General features: G+C 42.0%; 1 protein-coding gene across 1 annotated transcript; it reads right to left on the reverse strand.

Moving 5' to 3' along the window:
* Window positions 1-559: 559 nt before the first annotated feature.
* On the reverse strand, window positions 560-1,162 carry LOC140036297 (uncharacterized). The gene has a single exon (XM_072077655.1). It carries the CDS (start codon window positions 1,160-1,162, stop codon window positions 560-562), a length of 603 nt encoding a protein of 200 aa, XP_071933756.1.
* Between the last annotated feature and the right edge of the window lie 13,705 nt (window positions 1,163-14,867).

A 14,867-nucleotide genomic window follows, 5' to 3' on the forward strand; every position in this document is an offset into this window, starting at 1 on the left:
CCCCACTAAAAAGGAAATTTTCATTTTACCCCACACATTAACTGATACGAACTGGGCCAACCTTGTGACGAAACCCGTACAGAATGGCTAGGATCTAGAAGGAAATATCCACGTTGAAGACACGAAGAATGCAGTGGAAACACCTAAACCCATTGATCACGTGGTCAACGACCCTCGGTATTGGTAGAGGACGCCACAATCTAGCGTGGTCCTAGATTGATAAGTCAATTCGAATACCAAAGAATAACTCTAAGATATTCAAAGTTGCTTCAATGAAGCTTTTGAGAGATCTCTCAAGTGTATTTTTATTAATCATCAATAATTGAATGTTACACACGATTTCTCTCTCTTGAATACTAACTCACGTAACCAACAACTAATGACTAATGACTAATGACTAATGGGCCAAGTGAACCCATTAAGGTTAGCCCACATGGTTGAACCAAGTGACCCAATGACTAGACTTGACCAAGGTTTGAACCACAAGTCAGTTGAACCTTTTTTTATTAACACTACTAAACTAACAATGAACCATGACCCCCAGACGATCCATAGTGAACTAGTCCGCCTCGAGTGCCGCAATTAAAATAACAAGCCTTGACTCGTTGAGGCCCTCAATGGCCTTTGGCACTCCACTAGCATCTTGAGCTGCACGAACCAAGATTTGCATGGCATCATTCAGCCGTTTTGCTCGAGCTCTTGTCATAGGCCCTAATGGTACCTTCACTTGCTCTACTTGAATAGCTCTATCGACCTCCTCATTATTCCCCTCCTCTTGCGAAAGATTTGTCCTCAAATCGACCTCGTCATCTGCAAGATAGGGACTCAGATCAGCAACATTAAAGGTAGCTGGCACATTGTACTCACCAGGGAGATCGAGCTTGTAAGCGTTGTCATTGATGCGCACAACCACTTGGAATGGTCCATCTTCACGTGGTAGTAATTTGTTGCGACGTTGTAGTGGAAAATGCTCCTTACGCAAGTGTAACCAGACCCAGTCGCCTGGTTCAAACACCACGCGACGTCGACCGTTGTTGGCATGTTTTAGGTACTGCTGGGTGCGAGTTTCAATGTTAGCCCTCACCTGCTGGTGCAAAGACTGGACAAATTCTGCCTTCTTTTTGCCATCAAGGTTAGCAAGTTCAGACATAGGCAAAGGCATCAAATCTAAGGGAGTTAAAGGGTTAAAATCGTGAACAATTTCAAAAGGAAAAAACTGTGTAGCACTATGTACTGTATGGTTATATGCAAACTCGACATGCGGTAAGCACTCCTCCCAAGATTTGATATTCTTTTTAATGATGGCCCTGAGTAAAGTGGATAATGTGCAATTAACGACCTCAGTTTGACCATAAGTTTGTGGGTGACTGGATGTAGAGAATAACAACTTAGTCCCCAACTTTCCCCATAATGTCTTTCAAAAATAAGATAGAAATTTGACATCCCTATCAGACACAATAGACCTAGGCACACCGTGCAAACGGATAACTTCCTAAAGAAGAGATCAGCGATGTGAGTGGCATCGCCCGTTTTGTGACACGGAATGAAATGAACCATTTTAGAGAATCTATCGACAATGATAAAAATGCTATCATGACCCCTTTTACTCCTAGGCAGACCAAGCACAAAGTCCAAGGAAATGTCAACCCACGGCTCCAAAGGTATAGGTAAAGGTGTATGCAAACCGAAAAGTTGTAACTTGAATTTAGCGCGGTGACAAGTAATGCAACGTGTGACAGCCCCACTTCCCCCTTAGGCGAACCAGAGGGTTAGCGGACTGCCTGCCCAGCTCTCCCCAGGACTAACGGTTCGGTATAGAGCGAGCTAAAACGATCCGGAACTTACAAACGCGCGTAAACAAGTCAAAATGTCAAAATAAAAAAAATAAAACCGGAGTCGGCCATGAATAGTAACCGACCCGTCGAAACCTCAGCCAAACATCAAGCAAATATTTACATGTTGAAATTTAGCAGATACAATCCAAAGCGGCATACCAAAGTGATTCAAAAGTGGATACAAGTACGGTTTACCAAATCAAAAGAGAAACGGTCCCAAAAGTACATTTAGGGTTTCAATAAATGAGCTATACAAAAGGTGTGAGGCCCCAGTCCGTTCTATGTTAATAGATTCATTAGTTGGGCGGTAACGTTTGGTTTCGGGAGTATTTCGAAAACCCTTAAGATTTAAACCCTAGTTATGTATTGGTTACAAGTTCGAGTGGTGATTAAAGTTAGTAAGGTTAATGTGTGTCTTAGTGTGGGTAAGAATAGGATTTAATCCATTTGGTATAGATTAATTAAGTTTAAGAAGGTTAGAAACCCTAAGTGAGCAAAATCCCTAATGTTATGATTTATTAGAAGTTTTAAGTGGGTTTAAACCTAATTTTGCCCTTGACAAAAAGGTTATTGTTTACCTACTTTTATGTGGGATAAAGTATGCTTAAGTGTAAGTGATTAAGATGAGAAAGTGATTAGTGAAATAATTAAGCGTGATTATATGTTTTAGATTAGAATAAGTTATGACTTATGGAGTAAATTGAAAGGTTATCAAATGTTTGAGGGAAATTTTATAAGAAAGAGAAAGTTGAAGTGCAAGGGTGAAAACAACAAATAAAGCATTTATGTGATTGGCTAGCCATAAGAAATATCTTCCAAAGCTTTGACTAATGTGTTGTCTTACAACTATAAGAGAGACAAGAGAAATAAAACAAAACAAAAACTAAGAGAATAAGAGAGAGTGAGAGCCGTGAGAAGAGAAAGAAAAAAGAAAAGGAAAGCTTGCTTTGGTGCATCATTTTTGCTCTTCAATCTTGAGTTTGGATCTTGGAGGAACAACTTGAGCACTTGATTGTTGTGGGTGATCATCTACCAAGCTTGAATCAAAGGTAAGAAAGTCTAGTTGAAGACTTAAGTTGATTATTGTTTGATGAACTAGTGGTTATTTTGGCATAGGACCTTAGTTGTGCTTGATTGTGGTACCTCTTATGCCTATCACTTGTTTTTATGGAGTACTTTGGTTAATTTTTGGTGATTTATGCTGCTGGAAATTTCGGTCAAGAGAAAGAGAATTAGGGCTTTTTAATGTAATGCTTTCCTTACTTGTTTAGTTGAGAAATGGACTTGTAGTGGTTATGTTTGATGAATTGCCTCACTTGATTTGGTTGGTTACTTGCAAAAAGCTGATTTGGGTTAAGAAACCCTAAACTCCATTAGGCTAATTTAGCTTAGCTTATGGTTAGTGAGATAGAGTTTGGTTAGTGAGAGGTTGGATTAAGTTCATTGGTGCAAATGAAATTTGGTTAGGGATTGTGGTTGATGATTGTTAAATTTGGTATTGACTTGGGAGGGGAATTTCGGACCATTTGTAGGCCATTTAGATGTTAGTGTATGTGTGTTTATTTGGTACAAAAGTGGTTGAAAAACCTGCATAAGAACCATGAAAACGAACCATATGTTTGCGACATTTGAAACCGGCAAAATGGGTAAACAGGGCAACCCAGAACCTGAACTTGAGCTCCAGTTTTCTTAATGTTCCGTGCTGATTCAGAAGTTTCGTAAAACATGAAAGTCGTAGCCCCTTGAGTCCTGAGTATGCCTACAAAATTTCAGGTCAATCGGATTAGCGTAGCCTGAGTTATCGACGAAATGCTCAAGCCTGTTTTGACCCTCTGGTTCTACGCGTTTTCTGATTTTGTTTCTGCCCATGATTTTTCGATTTTTATAGAGTTCGATCTGGGTGCCAACTCCTTCATAAGAAGTTTAGATCTTGATCTCAGCTTCGAAACGGTGTCTCACCCGCCTTGATCCGACACTCCTAGCCTAATTTTGACCAAAACGGTTTGAGATGGCCGATTTGGCCATTTCCGTTTGCCGTTCTGCGCGGACGTGTGCGGCCGTTTTGCCGTTTCCGCACTTGCGCGTGCCAATTTTGCCGTTTGGCTTATTTCAAGTACGTTAGTTGCCGTTTGTGATATATTGTGACATAATCTTCGATTTCAGACAGTGGTGAGCTAGGCGGTGCCGGTGGGGCCCACTACTAGCCAACACACAAAGTGAATTCCGCCTTTATACTACTTTTGGTATTTTGAGTAAGTATTCAGGCCGCTCTTATGTGTTAGTTGTTTATGTGTTTCGTTGTGTGTAAAAAGGGTACCTAGGCGAGGGTGTACTTTATCGCACTCGATCTAGACCCTAATTTACGCACCAATTTGTACATGACATATGTATGTGAGAAATTTTGGAACAAAAACCCTTGAGCTTGTGGCTCGGGGTGACTTTTGAATACTTTTGTGAATTTTGTGAGTTTGCGGTTGAACTCAATACCTAGATGGACTATTCGAGCCGGTTAGGGCTTGGTCGAAGTCAGTCCAACTTGGTTTGAGGTCACCAAGTTTGTGACCCGAGCTTATGATCAAAGCTCAAGTTTGTGATTTCGTTCGCCTGGGCAAGTTTGTGAGGTGACTGGCCAGTGAGGGTGATTAGGTGTCGGTGGGTGTACAAGTGAAGTTCTACGGACCTTATTTATGGTCGACGGAGTGTCGACAGGAGATCAAGCATGGCAAATGAATTGGCTTTGGAGCCACCCGTATCCTTATTATGTGATGTTACTTTTCTGCTTTTGCTTTACTCTTACTGTGTAAATGTTGCTACGTGAAATTTACGCTTTTGCCCCTGTTTACTTACTAAGCTTTTAGCTTACCCCATTCCGTTTGTTTTCCTTAGCAGGGGCCGACGCGGGTACGTTTGGGCACTTACACTAGTATAGTATAGTTAGACTTGCTTGTAATAGCGAACAATTAGGACGTTTGTTTTTATTGTGGTGGTTTGTATAAGGACCCTTCTTAGGGTCTACCTTTTGGTTTTGGTTGTAATTATAAGGATGTAATAGTTTGAGCAGGTACTTTTGGGGAATGTACTTATAACTTTTTTTTTTGGGATTGCATATATATGTATAGTACTCTTTTGGATTTTGCTAGCTTTCGTTGTTTTAAGTTTTGAGTCCTGGCGCGAGCTAGGCAGGCGGCCCGCCGATACCCTTGGGTTCGCCCTTGGGAGAAGTGGGGTCGTCACAGTTGGTATCAGAGCGCCTAGGTTAGAGGACTTGGACAATTGTGGGACATACGCGATAGCCATTAGGCATATTGGATTCTTGTAAGTTGAATGATATCTTTTAAGTTGAAATGCCGGTTGACTGACGACTTAATGTTTTGTAGGTATGGACCCAGGCAGTTCGAGTAGGAGGGGCCCAGAGGATCGACCGCTGCGTAAGCGGGCTATCCGTTATCGACAGAGGCTGGGAGAGCCTTACACTTTGTACTCCCCCTTCGGCCAGGTGTCGCGCCGACCCTGCGCGTGTTGGTATACTTACGGCTATCCCGACGAGATAGTCTTAGCATTGGATGATGAGCGTTATCACCTCGACAGGACGGTCGAGACTCTGAGGGAGCAGCTTGAGGAGGCTAGACAGTTTAGCCGCTGGCAGGCGTTACGCGTTAGGGACCTGGAGCGGGCCTCCGGGACACACACCAGCACCTCTTCTCTTTGAAGAGGCAGCTTAGGGAGAGGGCCCGGAGTATCACGTTTGACTGCAGGGTCTTGCTAGATATGGCCGCGGAGGCACCCCCGCGAGCTACTGGGCCGGAGCAGATAGGCGAGATTGGTACTTTAGGTTCCGTTGGGGACCAGGGCCCTAGGGGAGGCGTTTAGGGTCGCTTTCGTCTTTTGCTTAGCTGGTCGATTCCTTTTGTTAAAACTGGCATGACCACTTTCTTTCTTTATTTGGTTGGCCGACTAGATCTTGGAGCCGGAGTGCTCATGTGTACATTGGGTTTTGTACCGACTGGAGGTCGGTAATCTGTAAATCTTTTGGTGTGATTTTGTATATCTATGTATATATTTGAGTAGCATGTTGAATTTATCCTTTGTGTGTCTTTTGTTCGTACGCTTTACGTCCGTACTTTTGCTCATAGTCCGGATAATAAGTTTATATGTAATGTTACGATCTATAGACGTTTGCACTTAAATGGCCTCCGGTACTCGAGGTGGAGGCAGAGGAGGTAGAGGGCGAGCACGAAGCCCTGAAAGAGAACAAGGACCAGAACCAGATCAAGTCGCTACAGCCATCCAGCGGATGGCCGAGTTACTAGAGCGATTGACAAATCAACAGGGCCAAGGAAGCGGTATGGGGAATCCTGGACATAATCCGGGACATAATCCAGGCAATCACGAGGGTGAAGACCGTGCCTTGGAGCGATTCCAAAAATTCGCACCCCCAAAGTTTATCGGTGGGGCCGACCCTGACTTAGCGGAGGGTTGGCTAGACCGTATGTTAGACATATTTGCCGCGCTTAGGTATTCAGAGGAGCGGCAGATATCCTTTGCGGTCTTTCAGTTTGAAGGGGCCGCTCGAGCCTGGTGGAATGTAATCAAAGCCAAGTGGGAGCGCGAACAGACTCCTTGGACCTGGATCAACTTCACACGGGAGTTTAATGAAAAATATTTACCACCCATTGTGCAAGAAAAACGGGAAGATGATTTCATCCGCCTACGTCAAGGGGCCTCGAGTGTGGCGGAGTACGAAACTCAGTTCACTAAACTTTCTCGCTTTGCCCCAGAGCTGGTGTTAACGGAGCAGAAACGAATCCGTCGATTCGTCCAAGGTTTAAATGTGGAAATCCAGGAATCGTTAGCAGCGGCTCAGTTGAATACGTTTAACCAAGCGCTAGAAAAAGCACAGCGAATTGAGACTGCCAGAGGACAGGTTAAAGCCTTCCACGATCGGAAAAGGAGGCAACCTAGCTCAAATGATTCCATGGTCGGACAAAGCTCGCGAAACGAGCCATCTGCCAAGATAAATAAAGGTACGGATGGTCCACGACCTGCAAGGACCCCGAATAGCTTTGGGCGAGGTCAAATAGTGCAAGAGCCTCAGAAGAGTGCTCAGCGTGGAGGGTCAAGCACGGCCGCTAAGCCAACCTGTGGTTTCTGTGGGGGCAACCACACCGATGAGAATTGTTGGAAAAATAGTTCAGTCCGGAAATGCTACAAATGTGGAAGCACCGAACACCTGATTGCCCGGTGCCCTAAAATACAGAAGGATGGACTCAAGTCACCGACTGAAGGGACCACAACTAAGCCGTCAACTGCAGGGGAAAATCGACCCAAAGGGCCAGCAAGAGTCTATGCGATGGGTCAACCTGAGATGACGAATCCTTCGGTGGATTTTGAAGGTACGCTTTGACCAACGAATTAATTTCGAGGACGAAATTGTCCTAAGTGGGGGAGATTGTGAGGCCCCAGTCCGTTCTATGTTAATAGATTCATTAGTTGGGCGGTAACGTTTGGTTTCGGGAGTATTTCGAAAACCCTTAAGATTTAAACCCTAGTTATGTATTGGTTACAAGTTCGAGTGGTGATTAAAGTTAGTAAGGTTAATGTGTGTCTTAGTGTGGGTAAGAATAGGATTTAATCCATTTGGTATAGATTAATTAAGTTTAAGAAGGTTAGAAACCCTAAGTGAGCAAAATCCCTAATGTTATGATTTATTAGAAGTTTTAAGTGGGTTTAAACCTAATTTTGCCCTTGACAAAAAGGTTATTGTTTACCTACTTTTATGTGGGATAAAGTATGCTTAAGTGTAAGTGATTAAGATGAGAAAGTGATTAGTGAAATAATTAAGCGTGATTATATGTTTTAGATTAGAATAAGTTATGACTTATGGAGTAAATTGAAAGGTTATCAAATGTTTGAGGGAAATTTTATAAGAAAGAGAAAGTTGAAGTGCAAGGGTGAAAACAACAAATAAAGCATTTATGTGATTGGCTAGCCATAAGAAATATCTTCCAAAGCTTTGACTAATGTGTTGTCTTACAACTATAAGAGAGACAAGAGAAATAAAACAAAACAAAAACTAAGAGAATAAGAGAGAGTGAGAGCCGTGAGAAGAGAAAGAAAAAAGAAAAGGAAAGCTTGCTTTGGTGCATCATTTTTGCTCTTCAATCTTGAGTTTGGATCTTGGAGGAACAACTTGAGCACTTGATTGTTGTGGGTGATCATCTACCAAGCTTGAATCAAAGGTAAGAAAGTCTAGTTGAAGACTTAAGTTGATTATTGTTTGATGAACTAGTGGTTATTTTGGCATAGGACCTTAGTTGTGCTTGATTGTGGTACCTCTTATGCCTATCACTTGTTTTTATGGAGTACTTTGGTTAATTTTTGGTGATTTATGCTGCTGGAAATTTCGGTCAAGAGAAAGAGAATTAGGGCTTTTTAATGTAATGCTTTCCTTACTTGTTTAGTTGAGAAATGGACTTGTAGTGGTTATGTTTGATGAATTGCCTCACTTGATTTGGTTGGTTACTTGCAAAAAGCTGATTTGGGTTAAGAAACCCTAAACTCCATTAGGCTAATTTAGCTTAGCTTATGGTTAGTGAGATAGAGTTTGGTTAGTGAGAGGTTGGATTAAGTTCATTGGTGCAAATGAAATTTGGTTAGGGATTGTGGTTGATGATTGTTAAATTTGGTATTGACTTGGGAGGGGAATTTCGGACCATTTGTAGGCCATTTAGATGTTAGTGTATGTGTGTTTATTTGGTACAAAAGTGGTTGAAAAACCTGCATAAGAACCATGAAAACGAACCATATGTTTGCGACATTTGAAACCGGCAAAATGGGTAAACAGGGCAACCCAGAACCTGAACTTGAGCTCCAGTTTTCTTAATGTTCCGTGCTGATTCAGAAGTTTCGTAAAACATGAAAGTCGTAGCCCCTTGAGTCCTGAGTATGCCTACAAAATTTCAGGTCAATCGGATTAGCGTAGCCTGAGTTATCGACGAAATGCTCAAGCCTGTTTTGACCCTCTGGTTCTACGCGTTTTCTGATTTTGTTTCTGCCCATGATTTTTCGATTTTTATAGAGTTCGATCTGGGTGCCAACTCCTTCATAAGAAGTTTAGATCTTGATCTCAGCTTCGAAACGGTGTCTCACCCGCCTTGATCCGACACTCCTAGCCTAATTTTGACCAAAACGGTTTGAGATGGCCGATTTGGCCATTTCCGTTTGCCGTTCTGCGCGGACGTGTGCGGCCGTTTTGCCGTTTCCGCACTTGCGCGTGCCAATTTTGCCGTTTGGCTTATTTCAAGTACGTTAGTTGCCGTTTGTGATATATTGTGACATAATCTTCGATTTCAGACAGTGGTGAGATAGGCGGTGCCGGTGGGGCCCACTACTAGCCAACACACAAAGTGAATTCCGCCTTTATACTACTTTTGGTATTTTGAGTAAGTATTCAGGCCGCTCTTATGTGTTAGTTGTTTATGTGTTTCGTTGTGTGTAAAAAGGGTACCTAGGCGAGGGTGTACTTTATCGCACTCGATCTAGACCCTAATTTACGCACCAATTTGTACATGACATATGTATGTGAGAAATTTTGGAACAAAAACCCTTGAGCTTGTGGCTCGGGGTGACTTTTGAATACTTTTGTGAATTTTGTGAGTTTGCGGTTGAACTCAATACCTAGATGGACTATTCGAGCCGGTTAGGGCTTGGTCGAAGTCAGTCCAACTTGGTTTGAGGTCACCAAGTTTGTGACCCGAGCTTATGATCAAAGCTCAAGTTTGTGATTTCGTTCGCCTGGGCAAGTTTGTGAGGTGACTGGCCAGTGAGGGTGATAAGGTGTCGGTGGGTGTACAAGTGAAGTTCTACGGACCTTATTTATGGTCGACGGAGTGTCGACAGGAGATCAAGCATGGCAAATGAATTGGCTTTGGAGCCACCCGTATCCTTATTATGTGATGTTACTTTTCTGCTTTTGCTTTACTCTTACTGTGTAAATGTTGCTACGTGAAATTTACGCTTTTGCCCCTGTTTACTTACTAAGCTTTTAGCTTACCCCATTCCGTTTGTTTTCCTTAGCAGGGGCCGACGCGGGTACGTTTGGGCACTTACACTAGTATAGTATAGTTAGACTTGCTTGTAATAGCGAACAATTAGGACGTTTGTTTTTATTGTGGTGGTTTGTATAAGGACCCTTCTTAGGGTCTACCTTTTGGTTTTGGTTGTAATTATAAGGATGTAATAGTTTGAGCAGGTACTTTTGGGGAATGTACTTATAACTTTTTTTTTTGGGATTGCATATATATGTATAGTACTCTTTTGGATTTTGCTAGCTTTCGTTGTTTTAAGTTTTGAGTCCTGGCGCGAGCTAGGCAGGCGGCCCGCCGATACCCTTGGGTTCGCCCTTGGGAGAAGTGGGGTCGTCACAAAAGGTATGTCCAACTAGCTCAATTCGGCAACCAATTATCAAATGCAGTCCAAAAGTATTTATTTTCCTGTAAGGAAAACAAAAGGAATAGGGTGAGCTAATTGCCCAGTGAGATAATACTACTCAAGCAACCAAGTTCATAGATACATCAAGCTTTTCAGTCCAATTCATCAAAAGTAAATAAAGACACACATCAATAATGATGATAAAAGGATACGGGCGGCTCTCAAGAGCCCTTTTCCTCGTTTGCATTCTTGATCGGATCTCATTGACTCTCCGTCAATGTTTAAAAGTAACCAACCGTAGACTTCACTTTACTTCCATTCCTTCCACCTAACATTCCCCTACCGGGCCCAAACTCCAAACACTTGCAATGTGGTATTACTCGAGTATACCGGAATCGAGAGTCTCGCATACTACATGATTCCATATAACTTTCCCCAAGGCTCATTAATTGTCACGACCAAGCCCTCGCCGGCTCGATTCAATCAACTACCAATGGGGTTGAGCTCAATGATAACAATCATGGTCGTTGGATACTCGTCCAAACGACACCAAGTCATGTACTTTTATTTCATGTAACATTCCAATAACATGAGAAATAAGTGAGAGTGATAAAGTACACCCTCACTTCAATCAATATCAATGGTGCAATAACATTTAACTCATCAAGTTCAAGTATTAAAGCCATGTAGTAACACACAAGTGAGTAGTACACTCACCAAGCTCGAAAGTGATATTTCATGCACTTCCGTCAAAGGAACGTCGTGAACCACCGTCACGCCCTAAAACACGCAAACAAGTACAATGAGACTCGATAACGAGTATTAAACCAATGCCAAATATTCCCAAAATAGGGTTCCATAAGCACACACAGGTAATAGAGGAAACCAGAAAAAATCCGGAAATGGAGTAAGTGTTAACCCGGAAAAAAACAGTTTTTGACGTCATTATGCGGTATTGGCACCAATGGCACTACGATTATCGGATGAAGGTACAAGACCCACCGTTTCGAAGCTAAGAGATAGGGGTACAATATTACAGAAGGTCACTCAACCCAGTTTCGAGTGTAACCAGGTCAAAAATGCAATCTACTACACCAGAACCGCAAAAACAGATTCACAGAACGCATTCTAGTGCAAACTTCATAAATCAGCCTACCTAAGTCCAAATACAGAAATTCCAAAGCCATATGAAAGCTAATAAACAGGGATACATTTCTTCAGAAGACCTAAACAACCAATTCGGAAGCATTCCTGACCAAAATAACCAATTACAGAAGCAATTCCCAAATTCGGGTAAAACCAGGGCAGCAAGGGTAATTCCGTCTTTTCTCAAGCTACCCTACTCCGATTGACCTGAAATTTTGCAGGCATATCTAAAATATCATTCCATTCAACTTTAATGTTTTAACCAAAAGCCAATTCGGCCTCTAACTATGAGCTACAAAACCGGGCAGAATGTAGAACATTAAAACCCTAACTTTTCAATTTTCTTCCAAAACAGAAATTGCTTGCAATTAACCACTTTTTCCACCTTCTAGCTTCCTTAATTACCATTTCCAATCATCATACATGACCACATAATCATATTCATATGAAAACAGAAAAATCCCCAATAATTACAAAACTTCACCAATTCAACCAAAATCAAGAAATAATCCATAAAATTGCATCTTATACTACCCCTAATCATGGATTAAACATCATTAAAGGGAGGAGAGGGGTCCTTCTCAACTTACCTTAGCAAGACAAGAAAGAGGGCAACTAGTCCTCTTAGCTTTCCAAATAACTCCACAAAACAACTCACAAACACTCCCTTAAGGGTTTCTATGGAACAAAAACAATAGTAAATGGTTGATTTGGTAGATTGGAGCAAGATTGGAGCTAACTTGGAAAGCTTTCTTTCTTCCTTTCTTGAGAGAGAGGGCCGGCCACTAGAGCTTGGAAATGGAGGAATTTTTGGTAAATTTTTAGCTTATTTAGTCAATTGGTAAGACATGGAATAGTAGTCAAAAGTTTCTACCAACCCTATGGTGACACTTGTCACCATCATTAATTGCTTACCTAACTTTTGTCTCTCTTATACCAATCCACTTAGCATCCTCTACTTATCTCTTAACACCCGGTAAATTAATTCCAGTATCCAAAACTTAACCTAGTTGGCCGAATTTTTTCGAACTTTTCGCACAAGTGGGTCCCACGTTCGATATACACTCTTAATTTCACATGAACAAACTTATACTAGAAAAACTATATTTTGCTCATAAAAATTATCTGGGAATTTTCTAATAAAGAAAAGGTATAAAAGTGTGCAATTAAATAAAATAAAGCCTAGAAATTCGGTAAATTTTCGGGTCCTCACACCCTCTCCCCCTTAAAAAAAATTTCGCCCTCGAAATTTTACCTTCAAAATTTAAAGTAACCAATGGCCTGTACCTTCTCCGTCTTCAGAGTCAGAAGAAACGAGGTTCTTCATTCCAGTCCCTTTTCCACTTGACGGTCCAGGGTCGGTCTTGGTTGGTTGTTGGGTTCCTTTCTTTTCACGCGCTTTAATCGGGCAATGAGCAATTCGATGCTCGGCGCTCCCACAGCACAGACATCTCCCCCCCCCTTTTCCAACAATTCTCTTCAAAATGATTGGATTTTCTACAATAGCCACAAAATGGGAGAGGGGTAGAGGTTTGATCTCCTTGTGAGGTACCTCTCAATGGTCCTTCCAGAGTATCTTCCCTAAGTGCCTCCAAAATTCTCACACCACCCACTCCACGACCCCTCTTAGCAAATGGCCTACCTCGCTCACCCCGTTCTGGCCTTTGATTTTCAAGAGCTTTACCCTTTTTCTGTGCATAGAAGATCTTCATTTGTGGCCTTACAATTCCTGTCCTTTGAGTTTCCTCTGGAACCCCCATAGCAGGAGTGCTTTGTGCCATTGCTAAGGCTTCCTCAGAAATCCCTTCGTATTTCCTTTTTAGCTCTACGTTCTAGTGCACAAGCTCAATCTTTTCTGAATACTCGTGCTTCCATCACCTTTCCCAGTATTCGGCTAGTCTCCTTTGGACCTCTATTTCGTCTCGAAGAACCGCGAGTTCTTTATATATATCAACCCAATGTGCCATCTCACGGAGTCGCTGGAACTCAAATGATAGCCTGCCAGGTGAATCAATGGGTCATAATAAATTCTTAAGTACATGTGACACTCTCGGTCCTTGTCTTTGTTCAGCGGTTGTTTCCTTTTCTTCTCTTGACTCTTGGCCTCGCTCAGTTCCACGGCCACGACCATGACCACGACTACATCTTCCTTCCATATGATATATAGATATCTATATTTTTTTCTCTTTTCTTTTCTTTTTCCCCAAAAGGTATTTTTAGTGAATAATCACAGTAAATTGACTAAGCACCAATTCCAGCGTACCAAATACTCAAGTAAACATCTATGCACATAACACGCCATATCAAGGAGGCAGATAATCAAATACACAAATACATGTCACAATTACATATCAAATTTGACAGATAATCATATACACGAATTCACATGCGAACGTCATTTAGTAGCCATATGTGGGTGCATCAAAAGAAAACGAAAAGGGATACGTTGTCCCACACCCCGTTAACCCCGTCCGGTCTCTCACGTCACTTTCTATCCAACTAGATGTCCATTGGCCTCTTGAAATCATTCTAGCCAGACCAAGCCTGTCCATGTTCCAAACTATCCAAACTAGACAAAACCTGTTCATGTTCCCAAAATGCAAGTCTCAAGTACTTAGCATAGCAGCGCCGCAACTCTAGAGTACTCAGGCACGAGAATCCGAAATAAGATAATTCACATCTCGAGCTGCAGTCCCAAGAGTAAACTATCTACAATCGAAATTCCTACCTGACATACCTATCTATGGTCCTCAGATACCATAAGAGAGATTTAAGGCCTATAACATTCACAATTCATAGCTTATGCTCAAATGAGCACTTAGTCCTTTATACTCATTCACCACTTAGTCCAGGCTCACTCCGTGCAGAGACCACGCGAAGCAGGCTCTGATACCACCTGTGACAGCCCCACTTCCCCCTTAGGCGAACCAGAGGGTTAGCGGACTGCCTGCCCAGCTCTCGCCAGGACTAACGGTTCGGTATAGAGCGAGCTAAAACGATCCGGAACTTACAAACGCGCGTAAACAAGTCAAAATAAAAAAAATAAAAAAAATAAAACCGGAGTCGGCCATGAATAGTAACTGACCCGTCGAAACCTCAGCCAAACATCAAGCAAATATTTACATGTTGAAATTTAGCATATACAATCCAAAGCGGCATACCAAAGTGATTCAAAAGTGGATACAAGTACGGTTTGCCAAATCAAAAGAGAAACGGTCCCAAAAGTACATTTAGGGTTTCAATAAATGAGCTATACAAAAGGTATGTCCAACTAGCTCAATTCGGCAACCAATTATCAAATACAGTCCAAAAGTATTTATTTTCCTGTAAGGAAAACAAAAGGAATAGGGTGAGCTAATTGCCCAGTGAGATAATACTACTCAAGCAACCAAGTTCATAGATACATCAAGCTTTTCAGTCCAATTCATCAAAAGTAAATAAAGACACACATCAATA

Source organism: Coffea arabica, chromosome 2e, assembly GCF_036785885.1.
Source record: "Coffea arabica cultivar ET-39 chromosome 2e, Coffea Arabica ET-39 HiFi, whole genome shotgun sequence".
NCBI lineage: Eukaryota > Viridiplantae > Streptophyta > Magnoliopsida > Gentianales > Rubiaceae > Coffea > Coffea arabica.

What these genes read in the sequence shown, in the direction of transcription:
- LOC140036297 (XM_072077655.1), bottom strand. Translation starts at nt 1,162, where the DNA reads ATGCCTTTGCCTATGTCTGAACTTGCTAACCTTGATGGCAAAAAGAAG.